The sequence below is a fragment of the Gymnoscopelus braueri genome (genome assembly GCF_963280865.1).
Source record: "Gymnoscopelus braueri genome assembly, chromosome: 14".
NCBI lineage: Eukaryota > Metazoa > Chordata > Actinopteri > Myctophiformes > Myctophidae > Gymnoscopelus > Gymnoscopelus braueri.
The window spans coordinates 45,020,303-45,040,425 of NC_137619.1; the positions used below are offsets into that span (position 1 = coordinate 45,020,303).

The 20,123-nt window shown below is 39.0% G+C and overlaps 1 protein-coding gene across 1 annotated transcript; it reads right to left on the minus strand.

Annotated features, from left to right (window-relative positions):
• Positions 1-1,178: 1,178 nt before the first annotated feature.
• vdac2 (voltage-dependent anion channel 2) lies at positions 1,179-10,428 on the minus strand. Its single transcript, XM_080448618.1, has 9 exons — positions 10,291-10,428; positions 7,874-7,945; positions 7,519-7,568; positions 7,221-7,373; positions 7,019-7,071; positions 5,306-5,533; positions 5,047-5,197; positions 3,735-3,792; positions 1,179-2,206 (listed from the first exon to the last, which is right to left on the minus strand). Exons 2-9 carry the CDS (start codon positions 7,938-7,940, stop codon positions 2,115-2,117), a joined length of 852 nt encoding a protein of 283 aa, XP_080304744.1. The 5' UTR covers positions 7,941-7,945; positions 10,291-10,428; the 3' UTR covers positions 1,179-2,114.
• Between the last annotated feature and the right edge of the window lie 9,695 nt (positions 10,429-20,123).

The window sequence follows — 20,123 nt, forward strand, 5'->3', positions numbered from 1 at the left end:
TGTGTGCAATCATAACCTACATGTCAAGGCTACCCACATTGAAAGTAAAGGTGTGGCCCAAGCCATGAAAAAATAATGAAAAATAAACGATATTCAAATATAGCCTCTGGCTTGGCGAGGTGCTCCAAAGAACACAATCGACTCGCATGTTTAGCAAGGCGCGGAACTGGGAAGGATAGTGTGTTCCTCTGCATGCGTTACGCCCTCCAAGTGAAACCCCTCACTGTCAGGTGAAAAGAAGTAGTTGGTGACGTGGTGTATTGTTTTGGAGGAGACATGGTTGTTTACACCATTGGTACTCAAACTTTTCAGTCCGCAACTCCCCCAAATTAATCATATTTGTTCTGGGGACCCCCCACCGCCGACAAGCACATGGGATTGTAAGAGTTCAGGCATTACATTCTGTTAGACCCGGATCCACAGATAAATATTGTGAAAATAGCAAATCTAACTGATCTATTACAAGTGAGCTTTGTAGATGAGACATTTTCACACTTTTTGCTTAATTTTTAGGTAATATTTGACATTTTGGCCAATGTTTGACAGTATAGTTTGTTGATTACTTTTGATACAGTAATGCTTTTAATTATTCATTTTAGAGGTTTTGGAGTCCTTAAATCCTCACTTTAGAAATGTGCAGATCATCCCTGTATGCACTTATACTGTAAGTAGTTTTTTTTACTGTTGAGTGAGACAACAATGTCGCACATCAAGAAAATCTGGGGACACGCCAAAATAATATGGGGAATATAGAGAATCAATGGTTTACAGTACACCCTCCCCAAAACCAAGCAGTAGGGCTCAGCAGTGACCGGGACTACATAGGGGAATTGGAAAAAAACTAGGAAAACTTGATCTGCAGCTACAGTATGGAATATTTATATATCTAAATTTTTCTTCATCTCTCATTTAAAAGTTTTACACAATACATTTGACAGAAGCAGCCGATGTCCAAAGCCCTACTAGTATTGTCTGGCAGCAAATAAACCTTGGACAAAGTTTGCAGTCACGGCATGATAATGATTCCATGTCCATGACAAAATGACTTTCTTGCACAGTAAAACATTAGCTTGTACAGCAGGTATCTTGGATATCTGAGCAAGCCATTTTCCATGTCAAGTTAGAGGGCATTATGGCAAAATTATTTAAATCTAGCACACATACAGTACGTACACACCTTTCTGGAGTTCAAAGACTTTATTGAAAAGTTAAACATACACATAAGGACCTCCTTCCCTGCGAGCACCGTCTTCGCTTCCCAGTGACATGGCAGCTTGACCACGAGTGCACACATGCAACTTTATAGACGTCATCTGCAAAATTATCCAGTTTGGCATTACTGTGAACCTTACGCTCCTCCTCTCCCCGTTTGTCTATGTAGAAAACTTAACATTGAAAGCCTGCTTGGTCGGCCAATAACACAGGTTTCCCCAAACCTACAGGTTAAACCACCCAAAAACTGTCCAGTTTAAGGGAGGGCCATGCATACAGCTTTGAAAGAAGATCTCAAACCCTGATGGCCGACACAAAAGCAAAACAGAACAGGGCTTTTGAGGAACAAAACAGAACAACCGATCTTTAGGCTTGTCCTTGTGTGCATGAAGAAAAAAAGAAAAGGTACAACAGTATTTAAATAATAGTGGAAGAAGTCTAGCGTATTTGACAAGAGGAATATCAGATTATCATAATAATGGTAAAATCAGAAAGGAGGTATGACCAAGCTCAACAAACATAACCATACAACATAACAGATGTCTCACTTTTAACAACGTCAGGCACTGACAGAAGCCACACAGAGTTGACCACACTGGAAGAATGATTTGTAGTGGGTTCATTGTCACGGCAGTGCTGAACAGGTGAAACAGTGAAGGTTTACAAATAGCAGCCACCGAGTGTCTCTTGAATGGAAACATCTACAAAGCAAAAACAAAATAAGGAACATAGACCATCGATAAGAGCACCAGTTAAATGGTGCTCAAGCAATGACAGAGTTTGTTGTTGTAGCCTTTGAACAGATCCCTTCAAGATATCCCCTTGCTGGTTTGAGTTGGAAATACAAGATTTAAGGCCCGATTCTTCTGATATTCCCTCGTCCCCTTCATTGTTGGGAGGACTTAGGCCTCCAGTTCCAACCCCAGACCCAGCTTGTGGCCTCCTGCGTTGATGCTCTTTCCGTCCACCAGGGCAGACAGGGTGAGTTTCACACCTGCACAGGTGAGAGGCAGAAAGGATGAGTATCCATCGCAATTACAAACACAGAATTACACTTATCAAACCAAATGGATTAACAAAAACATTTTCACATCGAGAACTAAAACTGGAGGTAAACACTACTGAAAAAGTATTTATGTTTGTACAGTAATAGTGTGTGTTTGTCTCCCCAATAAAAAAAGTTTAAGTACTGGGTAGAGCAGTTTTCAGAGCTTGCACTATAGCGTGAAATACAGCAGCTGAGGTTTAGGCGTCAGGGTGGGAGGCCTCCAGAGTTAAGTGGGATGCATTTAGAGCATGTCCAAACATTCCTATCAAACCTACTGTATGATACTCATTCTGAAATCGGTACCTACCAATCTACAACTAAAGACAGATTAGGCTCGCATTTACAATTACCTTTAACTAACATAAGGGAAGACTCTGATTATCACCTTTTAGAATGTCACACATACCCAAGTGGAAACAAAATGTTCAACTCTACATTTATAACATGCATCATAATTATTTTGAATGAACATTAATACTAAAATTTTGAACAAAGAACTAGATTGAGTATTTATGGCACTGCCTCTTGGTCCAATCTTTAGCCATCAATAATAAGTAACTATGTGCAGTTTCTGAACGGAGCAGCAAAAATCCCAATGCTGTGTTCAATTGCAAAGCCGCACAACACAGGCTGTCTGCATGTGTGCATGTCCTAGCGTGGGATGAACCATGTCTGTGGCTAAATGCATAGATTTCAGCTTTCACTTCACTTTCAGGGGAAAAAAGGAGCCAATAACTTCAGCAGCACATAATTTCTTTCATCAATTATGTTTTCTCCCCAGTCAATATGCCAATTCCCCCCCCATGTGTATAGTCCTCATCACTGTCAATCCCTACTCTGTCTAGCCTTGGGTAGGGTGTAGAAAACCACATTAAGTCCGCAGCCATCTCCTTCCACCTGACGGTGAGGAATTTCACCAGGAGGGCCAACATGTGCAGAGGAACACGTGATACCTCCCAGTTCCGCTCTCCGCTGAATAGGTGCTCCGACCAACAGTACAGTGACAGAACACTCTCCCCCACCGCCTTCCCACCCACTGACACGGCCAATCGACTCTGCATACAAACTGTAGTTCCAGGTTTTCAGAAGGTTGTATAGCCGTTTCCTGTTCCAGTTCACTTTCCTCATTGCTTTGTTTGATTGGCAGCAGGTTTTAACTGGAAACGCAGGACCTGCTGCTGAGCCAATCAAACGAAGCTACGGGAAAATTGGTATAAGTTCTTAAAACCTAGTACTATGCACAGAGCCCATTGTGTTCGTTGGAGCGCCTGGCCAAGCTGGTGGCACCGTGGAGGAATTGAACACCCGTCTAAATGGTGGGGGGCAGGTATTTTACTCTGGCGCCACCGATGTATTGCTTTATTTTGACAGGATAATAGCAGAAACTGAGCTCTGACAGGACCAGTACGCCAATATCTCTGATCATTTATAAAAATCAGTCATATGAATTCCATCGTCATACATAACATCTTACCTGGTCTAAGTGTCTGGGTGTAGCCAATACCAACAAGGCTAGTGTTGTTAACTTTAGCCTGTGAAAAAAAGAAAACATGTTGTTAGTGATTAAGGTAATGCATTATGTTCTAGGATCACATCATGCATGTCTTTTCCATTAAGGATGTGACAATTCACTCAACCCACAATTCAATTCACGAGATTTGGTTCAAGATACGATTTTCTCACTTTCTACTGCATTTCTTTCCTATCCGGATATGGTTAATATATACTGCAGAGGAAAAAAACGGTTGTGAGCCTGAATATCTAATCATGTAGAATAGTTTTTAATGTAGTTGCTCAATCTTTATTTTCCCACATACAACTGCTAGATTAAAACTTGGTGCCTAGAATTCGGTGCACACAGTATGCACCAAGAGACGATTAGTTGAACATGCGAATGACCTTTCGTACCAACGTTACCACCTAGCAACCAAAATTACATGATTCAAGCAATTAAAAAGATATTTCCGCATCCGGTGGGAACACTCCTTGAGAGTGTACAAATTAAAGCAAATGGACCTGTAAGGGTTCATTTGTACACTCTCGGATTTAAATTAAAACTGAGGATTTTATGTACATTGGAGTCACAGAGATAAAAAACAAAAACAAATAAATTGGGGTCCGTGGCCTAATGTTTCAAACTGAGTCATTGAAAGAGTTAAACGTATTAACATTAAAAATGTTATGTAAACATCAACTGTGCAAAGAGGGCTTGGTTTGGAATACTGTATATTTTACGATGCAATAAATTACTCTCGCTCTCTCCACTGGCAGCTCAATAAACACTGCGTCTCAGTAGGAAATGGGTGTGTACTTTATTGATGTGCAAGCCAAACTGAGGTTTTTGTGCGCTTATTTCTGCCGTTTGATAATCTTCTACCCACATTGAGTATTAATGTCCGACCTTCGTCATCGTATAAGTCAAATTTATCACGATCCAAGACCGATGTGCGACAGAGAGAGGCATAGAAGAGCTCCTCTACATTAGGCTACAGTTGTATTGAAATATCAAACAGCCGACAGTGTGAACAATAAAGCAAGGGCAATTTACTGTACAGTAGTATTAGCCTATATTTTGTCTGTAAATTAACCAATATGTAAAGTCTATTATGAAATATTTAATAAAAAGAATTAAAGACTGCCAGGCATCCCTAGTTTTATCACCATCCATCTATATAAATAACCAGCTAAGTGGCTCAGTGAACCGTTGGGTTTCCAAGGCTACTTACACACACTTCCTTTTCAATTAGGCCCCCACTGAAAACCAGGACTGTAGGAGGAGTACTTACACTGACGGCGGCATCCTTGTCCAGCTGGTATTTGGCTGCGATGCCAAAGCGTGTGCTGTTGCTGCCAGAGGTCCATGCCAGGTTTACGGCCGTCTCCAGTTTGTCGTTCACTTTCTGGTAGATGGAACCTCCGAACTCTGCACCGTCGTTGCTAAAGACATGACCGAAGGGGAGGGTGATTTTAGATGACATTTGAAAAAGTGTGCGTTTTCTTTATTCTGCTGCAAAATGGCTAGTTTTCAATAATTGTCTGTCTTACACGCTGGTGTGCAACTGGAAGTCTCCCGTCTTGTAACCGACAGCGAAGTTGTTCTGGGTCATCTTAGATTTGGCCGTGTCAAAGGACAACTGGTAACCAGCGAGCCACCCCTCATAGCCGACAACTGCAGCTCCATGGATAGTGGGCCCGGCGAAGTCAAAGTCAACATCACAGCCTAAGTTCACGTACTCGCGCTTGTAGGCAGTCTTAACCTTTCCACTCTTCTTGCTGTTGATGTAAGAGAACAGCTCATTAAATACAGATTAAGTGATTGCTAGCTAATACTGTGCATAGAGACATTTCAGCCACTACAGTCTTGGACACACCGAGTGCATTATACAAGTTGTATGTTGCGCAATCAACAGTTGCAGCGAGCAGACAACGCTGTAAGGTGAACAGTGTTCAAATAAAGTTTAGTCACCTTTCACCCGTTTCTCTGGAAATGTTTTCCACTGCCTTTTGGTTTCCTAGTTGTCTTTCATCAGCTACGGTTTCAGAGCCAAGTAATCTTTTGTTTTAAAAGCCAAGCTCTTCAAGTTGAAAGTGAAACTTGCTAAGTTTTATGCAGAATACAAATCAGCTTATTATCCCCTGCCTTTGAAATTGTATTTAGAGTAGCCAATTATTCTTAGCTCTTTTTTCTTTATACATGGGGCATACATGCATTAGGAGACACAGCTCTCCCTACAAAATATGCCGGCCACTATGACGCATCACTTCAATGAACAGCAGCGGCCAATGAAGCAACTACATTTATATCTCCATGGTTCATAGTTCATACCATTAAAAAATCTAAAGCCTGGCACTTCTACGTCACTTGCTGGTCTGTCGCTAGTGGTGCATATCTGTACTACCTCACTCCGGGACAAAAAGCAGACCTAATTAGTTTAATTAATGAGTGCATCCTGTCTGAGAACTTCCGACGGTCCCTTTCAAAAACAGAACAAGCATGGAGCACTGCAATTTAATATTTATGTAACTTAGGGCTATAATATATATTTATTTTGGCTCATCAGTCCTAAATGGATAGTAATGTGTACATAGTTAACTGTGTATCTGTGCCCGTCTCCCAGCCCTTAAGTATGGAAAACAAGGAACCAGAAATGTTTCATGACAGTTCTACATGACCATAGTGTCAACAGACTGAGTGCCAACTTGTCAACAGACATGTACTACATTAGCCACCACACTTTCTCCATTTCACCTAACTATAACGTTAATAGAATAGAACAAAATTGCAGATCTACAAGCTCATAGCGCGGCACTCGGTGCCGCGCTATGAGCTTGTATATCTGCTATTTTTGAATAGCCAAAGAAATCTAACGCTTCCCGGAATGCAAATACAAATTTGATCTGGTTGCCATGGCATATGTGGACACACCACCACTTTAGAAGACAATTGTAATAAATTAAATAAAACCCATTTACTACCTCGAGAAGTTCCACTTTGACATTTATGTCATTAGACATCCATTACTTAGCTCAACAACACTCCACTAAAGCATGTTCAGCATGAATCAGATTGCAACTATGAGTCACGTAGGGACAGTATACACAGAGAGATCTGCAATGTTAGAGAGACCTGAGATGACAGGTGGATTTCATGTTGTCAGTATCAGTCATGTAGGGACAGTAAACACAGAGAGGTCTGCAGTCAGACGACAGCCAAAAACACCTGCATTATGTAACCAATGACACAGCCAGTCATCTTACCCAGTGTTTGGCGAGAATGTGGTGTCAAAGGTCAGCTTAAGTCCCTTGGCAATCTGTCAAACAAAATGAACCAATACATTTCACATGGGAATGACTTTTATCTAAAATTAAACCTTTAATGTTCATTAACATCTCAACTATTTTAGTACAGTCACACAGTAGAAATGGGACAATAAAGTATAGCCGAGATGGTTTTGCTGACCTGATCTTCAACAGTGATCTCTGTTCCCAGGGTGTTGTCCGTGTTCCACTTCTCGGTGAAGGTCAAGCCATATTCCGACCTCTTGTATTTGGTTTCCAGACTGCCAACCACTTTGCTGGTGTCGGTGTTAGAGGAACCAGCTGTTTTGAATTCCTGACAAGGACAGCCACAAGAATAAAGTTGAGGTTGAGCACTAGTGCCTACTAGTAACAATGACAACATCAAAATTGAAGTTTGGCTAAGCTGTTGGCTAAGTAATTTCTAGTTTGCCAGTCGCAAAAACAAGAAAAAACCTTACCACTCCAGTTGCCGACTTTGTCTTCACATCAAGCTTCACCAGGCCAAATCCTAAAGGATTAATTGGATTCATGTCAAACTATCTTGCAAACTTAATATTGTACATGGTGTGGCATTTTGTTGTACTTATTTCACTACAATGATCATTGGTCAAAAAGAAAAAGGCTAAAGAGGCAGGAAAAATTCTCATCTGATGAAGGCCGACTGGGACTAAACGTCAGGTTTGTGTGAATAAAAGATAACTTAATGGCGCAATCGCCGTGCATTTTTAGCGGTTTTCTGTAACATGCATGTTATTCTAGCCGTTTTAGTGAAAACCTTTGTCAATTCTTCTAAGTCTAAAAAGCCATACATACCATAGCCTTTGTTGAAGATGTCTTTTGCAGACTTGCCCAGATCACCATATGAGGGAGGCACGGCCATTGTATCTGCATGGGCACATTGGGCGGGATAGCATTTAGAATTAAATCAACCCACAGCAAATACACATTTTACATAATAATTCTGTTAAAGCAGAATATATGGAATACAATGAAATGGGAGGGATTTGTTGTATCTTGAAATTTTGTCAACGGGTGTGGCTACATTCAATGACACTAATCTGACAGCACCAAGCTTTAAAGCCAGATGCCAGGTTCTCCAGTTTGATAAGCAACCATATCTGCATGTGTATGACAGGCTCTATAATGCTAGCCACTTAACCCCTATATACCAGTGCTCTATCCTTGCCCTCTCTAACCCCCCATCAACGCCAAATCACTTCACTGAAAATAGCTGAACTACAAGCTCACCGTTTTTTGGAGCAAGTAGATCTGCAATTTTCCTCACATGATCACCTATATCACGTGACCGGAATAGGACACTGGGGTTTTAAGTGGTTAAGTAATCAGAACCAACACTGACGAAACAGCATTCATCCAGTGATTCAGTCACTCTAGTAGGGAAAGCAATTTTGGTATAAAGGATCAAGCAGGACAATTTCCCAGTGACAGAGAAACCCTGCCATTGCCACAGATGCATTTTATTCTTCGTTTCTTGCTCCAGTCACGCCGACAGGGACAGAGTGTGTTACATCTACTGCAGAGCAGCACTTCTGGAGTTGGGGCATGCCACTAGCAGCTATAGTGTCTGTTGAGTGCTACAAAGACTGGACAGGCTAGCATGCCACAAGGAATTCTGGATTATAATGTAGGGAGACGAATAATGTTCAAGGCTAAAGGCCCTTTATTTTGAGCAAGATAATGTGTCTTCTTGAGTTATCTACTTCCAAAAAGAAATAATGCACAATCAAAAGATTGCCTGGTTTACATGGGGGTGGGGTTCTGTCATCTGTAGTTGCCACAACAGCTGGGTGAGAAATAAGACCTTGTGTGGACGGGTTTGACATTGGTGTTCAACCACCTACTCCCCACACACACACACACACACACTCTAGACTCTAGAGAATAACCTACAATCCCTTATTGCACAATTAGGCCCATTCTATTCTATACTGAACGTTATCAGTACTATGAATTTCGCAGGCATGAATAATAGACTGGTTGTGATCAAGTCACTCCTGCGTTTCTGATAAGGGAACCGTTTCTGAGACAATAGTGGTGCCCTGTAGACCAAGAAAGGGAATCACCTTTTATGCCAATATTGGTTTCTCTGTGTGTTTAACCGTTATGTGACCAAATAGATATATTTTTTGTCTACCACTAGGCAGCAGATGAAACAATATGTCAGACAGCAGGTGGGCAAGGTTAACCGAGTGAGGAGCCATTTTGACGCACTGGTTAACCGTCCAGGGCCCGAGAGACTGTCGTTAATGTCCATCTTAACTCAACACACCGATATGTACCTAAACCTGATGTGTGATCATGTACATGCAAACACCGCCTTATTTGAGAGCAATGTTACTCCACAGCTAAAATAGTCAGTGAGACACCGCTCCTCTCCAAAAGCTAGACAACTAGGCCGAAAGGAGCCAAGAAAGTAGACATTAAACGGGGGGGAACTTGTTTTAAAATGTAGATTTCATACTTCATGGGGCAAGATCTGCAGCAAACACCATTGTTTTACAATGCAACCCAGTCGTTTTTACATGAGTAGCTGTCTAGCTAGTTAGCCTGCTTGGCATGTGTGTCTGAGTCAGAGCAGCACACTCACTGTACAGCTACCAGTCATGGATGAACCTCAACCGGGTTATTGCGCGTTCTCTCTTTTTGGTCCGTGCATCTACATAAACGTTCAGATTTCAAATATAAAGAGCTGACCTCATGGCCACGGATGTTGCAATTATGTACGGGCCCTCAAAAGTAACCGTATCTTCCATATCGTCCAATAAAAAGCATTTTAATCCGATCGGTGGCCATTTCTTCTGTATTTTCGCCATATGCTTTCAACTGCGTGACCCTATTGGTAGGGAGTTGTATTGCACTCTTGATACACTATAACCCTGAGAACATGGCCACCGATCGGATTAAAATGCTTTTTATTAAACAATACTGAAGATACGGGTACTTCTGAGGGCCCGGACATAATTGTAACATCCATGGCCATGAGGTAAGTTCAGTATATTTGAAATCTGAACGCTTATGTAAATGTACAGACCAAAAAGGGAGAAAGCTCAAACACCAGGTTGAAGTTCATCCATGACTGTCATGATATGACAGTCATGTATGAGGGCTAACTGTACAGCTAACGTTAGCATAGCTAACTTAACTTCAACAGCTCTGGAGAAAACCACACAAATACTGTTTTACAAGACCGAACAGAACGAGTCTCTTACCGGATGAAAAGCTGACGCTAGGCGGTTAACCGGAGCTACTTTTGACGGGGGTTTAGTTCTTCCACACACCGTACGGCCGATAGAGAGGCGAGGCGTCACCGGTTGGAGGGCGAGCTGAAGGAGACTGCAGCGTGGTGATGAAACCCAGGACCTATCGGGCCAGTGTTGCCATGTTCTGTGATAGAAATAAGCAACCCGGTCTAGGAAAACAAGCCCACATGAGCACTTTAAACCGTTGGCTATTTGCAAATAGCAGATCTACAAGCTCACAACGCGTCACAAGCTTGTAGATCTGCTATTTTCAAAAACTCTTCAATTTTTTTTTGGAATATTTGGGATATGTATTTATCATATATTATATTATATATATATATTTATTATATATTCCAACACAATAGTTTAAATGTAAACTGATGATAGGTTCTTGGATTATTTATGTATTAGTTATTATTAGATTATTGCTGGTTTACTTATGTATTACTTTATTATTAGAACATTATTTTTATGCATTTGATGTATTATGCGTATTATGATGTATTATCTTGTGTCCTTGTTTACTGTAAATCTCTCTGGATTAAGAGCGTCTGCTAAATGCCTAAACTGTAACAAATGCTCCACTATTATTTAAACCACTGGTTTAAATAATAATTGAGAATTTTGGAAGCAAGTCTAAATAAGCAACTACACTTTAGAAACAAGCCAAAAAAAACGCCACCCTCAACTACCAATATTTACAAGCCACTTTACAGAAAAAGAAGCCCAAAGTCGCTTATAATAAGCGGACATGGCAACACTGTATCAGGCCCGTCAATTTGTATAGTCCGTGGTACGGCGGTGTCGCGTGCCCAAAAAAGGACTGATCTACAAGCTAACGACGCGTGTGCGGAGCCGCCATAGCGACGCGGCCGTTAGCTTGTAGATCTGTTCTGTTTGGGCAGCACTCTCTCAACACCGCTCGCGCGATGTCAGGACCTCAAGAGGAGCCACACATGACTGCCTGAATAGAAATGTTTTAGCTGTAATATGAACTGCTGCTGTCTAAATTGTATTATAATATCAATTACAAAAATAAGTTAGATTGTCTGTGGAATTTAGAGATAATCGGATTGCTTTTTTTCCATTTCTTTTTTCCCTGATGATTTTCTTTAAAACATGTTCGTGTCAAAACCATAGAGTTATATGTCAAAACTGTAAAATAAAATTGAAAACCCTGATCCTCCTTTCCGGATCAGGGTTTTATATATAATATTCATTATTGTGAAATAATTTTGCATATTAATAACCACATTGAAATCAACATCACTGTCATCAGCACCGTTATCTTCATCTTCATCATCATCATCATCATCATCATCATCATCATCATCATCATCTTATGCAAAGGAAAAAATGTAATCATTGGTTAAAACATGTCAATTTGAAATGTAATTAAGATAGCATGTTATTTAGATAGATGGCAGGTTCATTTGTTGACATGGCGATGGCATCTTAGCCCTAGAACACTAACCATGGGTGAAATTCACCCGAACAACTGTAATTATGTGATTTTCATAATGTTGCTGATGTCTGAGGTGGGTGGGTCCTTGGGTAACTTCAGGATGCTCACTGACGTCATAGAAGGTAGGTCTTCCTTGGCCCCATCCCTGTTTTTTTTCTACAGGGAGGTCTTCGGGTGAATTTCACCCATGTTAGTTAGACTGGTAAAAACAATCCCATACTCCCACAATGGTCAGCTGATTCAATTAGACTGTGCCTTCACTGGACAAGGCTCACAGATTTTGCTGCTTTTTTATATGATATATTGTTTTCGTTTTTTTTGTGAAATTTCATGATGAAATAATTTCTTCTGGGGTTGCATTTGGTTCACAGACAGAGCTTAGAATGTACAGTATACATATACGTGTATATATATTTTGAGGCAAGAACTCACGGTCACAACAACCACCCCAACCCTTTAGCTACAGACATAGAAAAAATTAATTAAACTTAATGCTTAAGACAAATAGATACAGATATATAAATATCTCCTTCTGGTCCACTTCGCACCTGGGCCCAGTTCACTTGCAATCTGATGCGAAAACCATTAAAGACCTTTAAGGTCCTTGCACACTGGTGCGTCTTTTCGTTGCGTTTTTTTTACAACAATGAAAAAAATTGAAAAAACAATGAAAAAAAAAAAAACGCAACGAAAAGACGCACCAGTGTGCAAGGACCTTAACAGGCATGTCTGTGTAAGACAGTGGTCAAAATACCTGTTCCATATGTCCCAATTCAGACAAATGTTTGCAAACTCTTTTCCACATTAGTCACTGTAACTGATTGACACACTCTAAATGTGTCTGCATGGCTTCCTTATACCGTAATGAAGCCATTCATTAACTTTGTGCTATATCTAGGTTAATGATTTATTGTGTGAGATCAGGCATTTTATGACAGTATACTTGCAGTAGATCATCAAATGTTATCAAATATTTAATGCAATAAAAAATCTTTAATATTAAGGGTAAACAATTGAACTGTCCAAATACACAGTGTGTGTTGTTAATTAGCTACTGTATGTTGAAGGGAATTCTTATCATATACAACATTAATATTAACATTATACCTCGTTTCACTGACAGGTTTCAGGTAAGCTCCCTGTTATAAAGTTGCAAATGAATCCTCCTATACATGCTGGGAATAGTATGAAAGAGTATTGGCCAACAATTCCATTGCTCACCTTTAAGTTAGAAAATAATTTATTATCATGCTAGTACAGTATATGTTATATATTTCCATTAGAAATATGTACATTTTGGAAAATATAAAATCATTCATTTGCACTCAAGCAATAAGGGGTTGAGAAAAAAACAACAACATATTAATCAATAACTAGCCATTATTGCTGATTGGTATGACGATTGCTATTGCTTTAATTATGATAGCTCAACCTAAAGCACTTAATGGCAATGCTTTACACAGTAGTTCTGCAAATATCTTCCTCTTCAATATTCTCCAAAGCACAGCAGTAATATTCAGTATCACAGAGAAGAGTGGAGCCACAGAAAAGTTTGTTTGTATCACAGGGGAGTGATTATTTTTTCTTGCCTTCTACAACACAATAACTAATCCATCCATGTTGTTTCTATATCTCTGATCATGAAGACATGGGGCCAGCTATAAAATTAGCCCTACAGGAGTAAAAATTTGAGAGAGGGTGGGCAAAGTCGAACATTCAGGCACACTGGATTCACATCAGTCGGACCTCATGTCTCAGGTCTGACGTAGCTGCTCCTCAATCCCTGTTGGTGTCACTATGAACATCCACTCTATGAAATTTCAGTTAAAAACAGGATCATATTTCTGTGTACAACACTGCACACATAAAGAATATCAGCTGTGTTTGAAAGCCTCTACATTGCAATTACATCGCAATTACTAGTTTACTTTACAACTGTGGTTCTCAAAGTGGGGTCCGTGGATCCTAGGGGTCCTTGGGGGGTTCCAGGGGGTCCCTAGCAACGGTTTAACCCTATTCTACTGGCTCACAACGCAACGCCTTATGAGCTTGTAGATCTGATGTTTTTGAAATATTTGGAGAGATATTGAATTGTTAAATTAATTAACATATAGGGGCCTTATAGGGCTGCACAAAATCATTTCACATAGGTGTCTGCGGGCAAATACAAATCAATTTGGGGGTCCTTCACATTAAAATGTTTGAGAACCACTGCTTTACAAAATACTGGTCTAAAATGATAAGCAGTATAGCCTACTAAAGTCCATAAAACGAATAATTCATTTTGCTTTGAATGCTTATTAAAACATACCTGTTCTAGTCTGGACATACGTCATCGTATATTACTTCTTTATCTGGTTCAGTCTGTTAGAAAAAGATGAACAGTGAGCAAGTTACACATAAGAACGAAAGCTATTTGCTGATGTCATATTAAACGAACGTTGGAAAACAGTTTATAAAGTTTAACCTCACAATCACAGTGGAATAAAACGACATAAATGAAAGACCTGTACCGTTTGTTGGGTCCAGCTATCTGTTATGATGGTACTGTAAGTCACTCTCTCATTAGGTGTTTGAACCTGCTGGATAGAAGATATGGTCAAAGAATCTTTGATGTTTTCTTTTATTTTTATTTAGGAATTGGTTAATAAATGTTTGTTTCTGGGGCCACCAGATGGAAACCCCAACATTTTGGATGTTTACCTTCGGAGCTGTTTGCAGTGGAACCACAGTGGTGTACACCACTTGAAGATCTGAGGTGTACAGCACTTCAAGATCTGAATAAGGTGGTGGAGGACTCTATGTGATGGAAGAGAATGGAACATTACATCATATCTAAAAGTGTACACTTTCTAGTATTCCTATGTTGAAGTTCTAACTTTCTGGGTGCTATCAAAGGATTACGGTTACTTCGTTTGATAAATGGCAACACGATCTATCACTTACTGTGAATGTGATTGTGACTGTGAGTATAATACCGTAGGTGCCCACAAGTTGCAACAACACATATTTTTTTCCTTTCTTTCTTTTTTACAGAATTTGGCAAACCTCACTGTCTATGTACAAAATCAGCATGTAATAGTCACACACGTTTTAGAGTTAACCTAGCAGCTAACAACCGGTGGATTGTTGGTTAACAACTCACACTCAATGTAGTAACGCAAGAGTATGACAGTATTAGACTTGGGTTGAAGTACCTTCAACAATGTTTTCTCTGCATGCCCTGAGGTCTGGGGTCAATTAAAGTAAGTATTAACATAATAACGTAAGAAATAATGATTATGGATTTCCCATGATCAACAATGCCATGTGGAAATGCATGGCTAAAATGAAAATGAATGGGTTTCTTACCACTTTTGTGCCTGTTTCACCTTTGGCCTTCTCTAAACAAGAAAAACAATATAAACTTGTGTTATTATTATCTGTGGTACTGATTCTTCCAAAGCAATCAATATATGATGATGACAGAATTCCTTGGATATGAATTTAGTTTGACTATTAATAGACTTACTATATCTCATGAACACCATCAAACTGATCAAGACAGCAATTACAACCAACGCCACCAAACTCAGGGAGGTGGCCAGAATGGTTACATCCATGGAACTAGTATACAATAATTCAGAAACACATCAAATAGATTTGATTAAACTGCAACATTTTGTACATGCGTAGGCAACATTTACCAACACACAGAATGTGGCATAACTATCGCTGGCACTTTTCAGGGAGCACACAAATGCAGAAACACAATTTAAATGTTAGAGGAAAAGAGGACTTGGGGTGGGATATGTCTTTAGGGTAATATCACAGACGTTTCACCAAATTATACTCAAGACACCTCCAAAAGGCTCACCAGTGAATTCTCGACCATTTCATCATCGGCCCCTTCCATATTGTTAATTATTATTCAAACCTGTCCCTTAATTAACAGAAGTACATCTACTGCAGTTTCACTTTAAAAAAAGCTAGCTAAAATAGCACATCTACAAGATCATAATGCATCGCATGATGAAGTAGAGCATTCATTTATGAAAAAACTTTAAAAGTTGAAATATGGAGAGGAATCTGCCTGACCGCAACTATATGATATAAAGTTATGTTTATTTTAAATCATGCTGACCTGTGTCCTACTTGATCCCCTCCAGTGGTTCCAGCTGTGGGTGACGCGGAAAGTGTATACGTGATTTGTGGTTGTGTCGCTGTAAAGACCCATTATGAAAAAGGTAAACAGACAGGTTTTCACCATAATCCCACTCTTAATGACAGATGAAATGGTATGAATCTTACTCATTGTTGTTGTGGTTGGTGTGGTAGTGGTGGTTGGTGCAGTAGTGGTGGGTGGTGCAGTAGTGGTGGGTGTTGCAGTAGTGGGTGGTTCATTAACAGTGATGTGCACTGGCATCTGGAAGCCTCCTTTTTCACACCAATACCAACCAGTGCTTTCCAACCTCAGTCCAATCATTCTCACAAACACGTTAGCGAAACTTGCATAGATATTCACTGATGTTTGATTCATATTTCCTGAGGGTTCCTGTATACAGAACGGCTGGCCCAGGCTCGGTCTACACCAATTTGCTATTCCATGTATCATAGCATGGTTAAAGATGACAGTCACCGTCTCTCCATTTAACCCCATTATGTGCTGATTGTCCACAGAGACCCCAGCGACTAAAAAACAAAAACAAACAAGTACAGCAAAATGTTGTGATTAAAAACCACTACATTTTATTTCTGTCACTTCTACATATTCCGGATTTAGTTTATTAATACATTTATTAATTGCCACACACCCATTTTAGTTTCTTGAACTTTACAAAAACGTAAATATGAATTAATAATTAATACTTTTGATTTGCTTACATGTATATGCATTATCTATAGACATACATGTTAATAGGTCATCTTACATAATATTTTGACAGAAAGTTGAAATCGTTTCCTGTCTTCCATGTTTTCCACACCACACCAGTAAAATCCAGTGTCACTCCTGGTCAGATTATTGATGGTCACAGTGAAGATGGTGTTGTTGACGTCATCAGAGATGAAATACTTATTAAAGCTACTTGTTCCGTTAGTAGTTATTACAGTGAAACAGGGAAATGTTTCTCCTCTACATAAGTATTTCACGTTGCCTTGGTATATTGGATCATAGAAGCACGGGATAGAGATGGAACCTCCTGTCTTCACTGAGATTTGATCCACTGTTGTTATACTGTAAATTCCTACAAAACAAACAAAATAAAGATATAAACTTTTATGCCTATATTAGGGAACTTGTGTATCCATAATTTATCAATATTAGCCTATAATATACGGTAGTTCATCATGTGATCTGCCTTTGTGCTGTTATTTGCCCAGCCGTGTCACTATGAGAGTTAAGCCTACAATATTCTATTATAAGTTTGCTTAAAATAGCATTATACTGCAATACATAAACTATGAGAGATATATAATTATACCAGGTCAGTGGTGGACTTTAGAAACACAATTCAAATGTCAGTACCCAAGATAAAACATTTTAATCATCACCAGGAATGCATCTAAATCAATTATAAAGTAAAGACATTCTTAACTTACCATTAAGTCCAAAAAGGAAAAGGAGAAGAATATAGAAAAAGTCCATGATGCTGCATCAAAGTGAATGAAGTGAGACTCCCTGGAAACTGATGTTCCTCGATCACACTGGACCAAAATCTAGACGGACTCTTCCTCATTTTTATCCTTTAGCTCCTGTAATAAAAGCTGCCGTAGGATTTATTAATGATGCCAGATAACCATGGCATGTGATGGTGGTTTCATTGACCCAGTTAGACATTAACCAAGCCCTATTATTAGTTCAATTTAAATCAATCAAAACTTCACAGGTTCACTTGCAGGACTACGATGGAAACAAGCCCTCAGGGATTTTTGTGTTTCTGTATCCTTTCAGCATTATTGTATAACTGTACCTCTGTACTTTTTGCAAACAATCAATCAACCATTTCATTCGGTAACTGAAATAAAGAATTCTTTTATTTTATGAAATAAAATAAAATGAAGAATAGAATGAACGTTTTTTAAATGGAATTCTTTCTGATAGAGGAGCCCAAGGTGATTAATATTCATCTACAGTCATAATATACAATAAACATAATATAATATAATAGGCTACAATTAATATAATAAGATTAAACAGTATTTTAATCACTTAAGCCCTATGTTATTCTTTGTCGCAAGACAGTGTATTTCTACCAGCTCACCACGTGTCACATCTACTATTTTTTTTTATTGTATTACTTTTGACATTTTTTTTAAATGTCACTTATGGCCTGGCCAAAATGGGGAGCCCAGGTTGAAAGTGGTTAAGTATGCATTTTAAAACATCAGCTGGGGTGGCTGATTTCAGATAAACCTGGAGCTTATTTCAGAGACGTAGTCCATATGAGGTGAAAACAGCCTCATAAAAATGTCTCTTTGTTTTCTTTGAAGAACAGTGAATTGGAGTCAGTGGATTTGAGGGCTGGGCCTGGAGTGTATTTTGTGCTCAATTACAAAGCTACTCATGCAGGAGCCAGAACGTAACAAGATTTGAAAAACAAGATCTTATAAATTCTGAACTTGTCAGGCAGCCACACAATTTTAATCATGTCAGTCTAATAGTTTTTTGTTTTGTTTTGAGACCATAAAACATTACAATAGTTGAATTTGTTGGTAACGAAAGTATCTATAAGTTCTCCACTCTATGTCGACTTTTGTTATAGGCTACTCCTGATGTGTTGAGGTCATGGTCCAGGTCAAACATGACAAGGTTTCTGCAGGCCTCTGAGACAGCATTTAATTTAATCTTGGAAATAAGATGTTAAAGGAATATTTCACCCAAGAAATTACTTAATTTCTATCGTTTATTTACCCTGTGATGTCTTGGTACACAGGGAGAATTTCTGTTTGTAAAATATTCCTTAATGGTGAATAAAGAATAAAAAAACGATGATAATACCATGAAAATACTACCATGGATTGAAGTAAATTGGAGACCAACATTAACAACAACTATATAAAAAATACGATTATAAACTCCAAAACAACACTCACAGTGTATTTAAAGTCCTCTCGTATCCCATCTCGGTGTGAACTGTTCCAAAATACAACCATAGGTCTCTTTTTAACCCTTACTAAAGTTACTTTGAAGTCATATTTAGCAGATACAGACAGAAGTTTATTCTTAAGTAGCCTATTTTAAAAAAAAGTAAAAAAAAGTATTTAGTTTTTGCAGGTGCTTATTGAGGTAGCATAAATAGAGCAAAAGGAAGTCCAACCTTTGGGACATAATAAAAATGAGATAACATCAATGAAACAATGTTCCACAGTGAATTGTGCAGGGTTGTTAACCTGGCTGCCTGACTAAGTAATAATAACTAAATGAACAAATAAATGGATAAATAAATGTGTTTTTTGTTCCCTTATTCAATTCTTAATTTGTTTTGTTTTATATGTTATAATGGATAATAATGAAGTTGCAATCTGATACATTTTTTATCCTGTGATTTCTATATTCAATGTATCAGCCTTTTGGTTCATGCCTCTTTAGATACTGTACCTAAACATGTTTAAAATGATTGTTAGATCGTACATTTTAAGGATGTGCCTCATTATTTGTTTTTATTGACAAAATAAGTCACGTTATTACAACAATATAGAATTCTCATTTGACTGACGGTGGAAAAACGTATTCTAGCCCGACAAACGTGGAAGAGGAAAGTAATTAAAACCATGAATAATCAAAACATAAAATCAAGACACAACCCATGGGACCAAAAATAAACGTGTCTGGGTGTGCATGATGCTCTCTGTTCATCAGGTCATTTTTCTCTCTGAAATGTTGTTCAAGGCCTCAAGTGCTAGGAGGAAGTATGAAGAGGGGGTCCAGAATTATAGTTACATTTACACCACCTCTCTCTAAAGCACTTCTTTTAAACTATGGTTCAGTTACTCCCTTCTTACACACATAACTTAAGGGTTGTTCTTCTGGTCTGTCTCTCCCCTCCACTCTCCTTTCTGGTGCCACAGGGAAGTGGCTCTCAAACTTCTAATTTCAAGGATCCCCAGTTTGATATGCATTAGGCCACGGACCCCCATAACTCTCAGAGTTACAGATCTGTAAGGGTCCATTTTAATCCAAATTATCAATCATTTAGCTGGGGACCCCCTGGAACCCCTTCAAGGACCTCTAGGTGGTCCCTGGACCCTACTTTGAGAACCACTGCCATACAGTATATAGGCGCCTCTCTTGGTCATTATGGAACAAAGGGAACATACTGTAGGTGTTGCAATTAGAAATTTCTACCTTTTGGAA

What these genes read in the sequence shown, in the direction of transcription:
- vdac2 (XM_080448618.1), bottom strand. Translation starts at nt 7,940, where the DNA reads ATGGCCGTGCCTCCCTCATATGGTGATCTGGGCAAGTCTGCAAAAGAC. An exon ending in AGATCACTGTTGAAGATCAG is followed by an intron (nt 7,072 to 7,220) that starts GTCAGCAAAACC and finishes TTTGTTTGACAG; the next exon opens with ATTGCCAAGGGACTTAAGCT. An exon ending in TTCCAGTTGCACACCAGCGT is followed by an intron (nt 5,198 to 5,305) that starts GTAAGACAGACA and finishes TCATGTCTTTAG; the next exon opens with CAACGACGGTGCAGAGTTCG.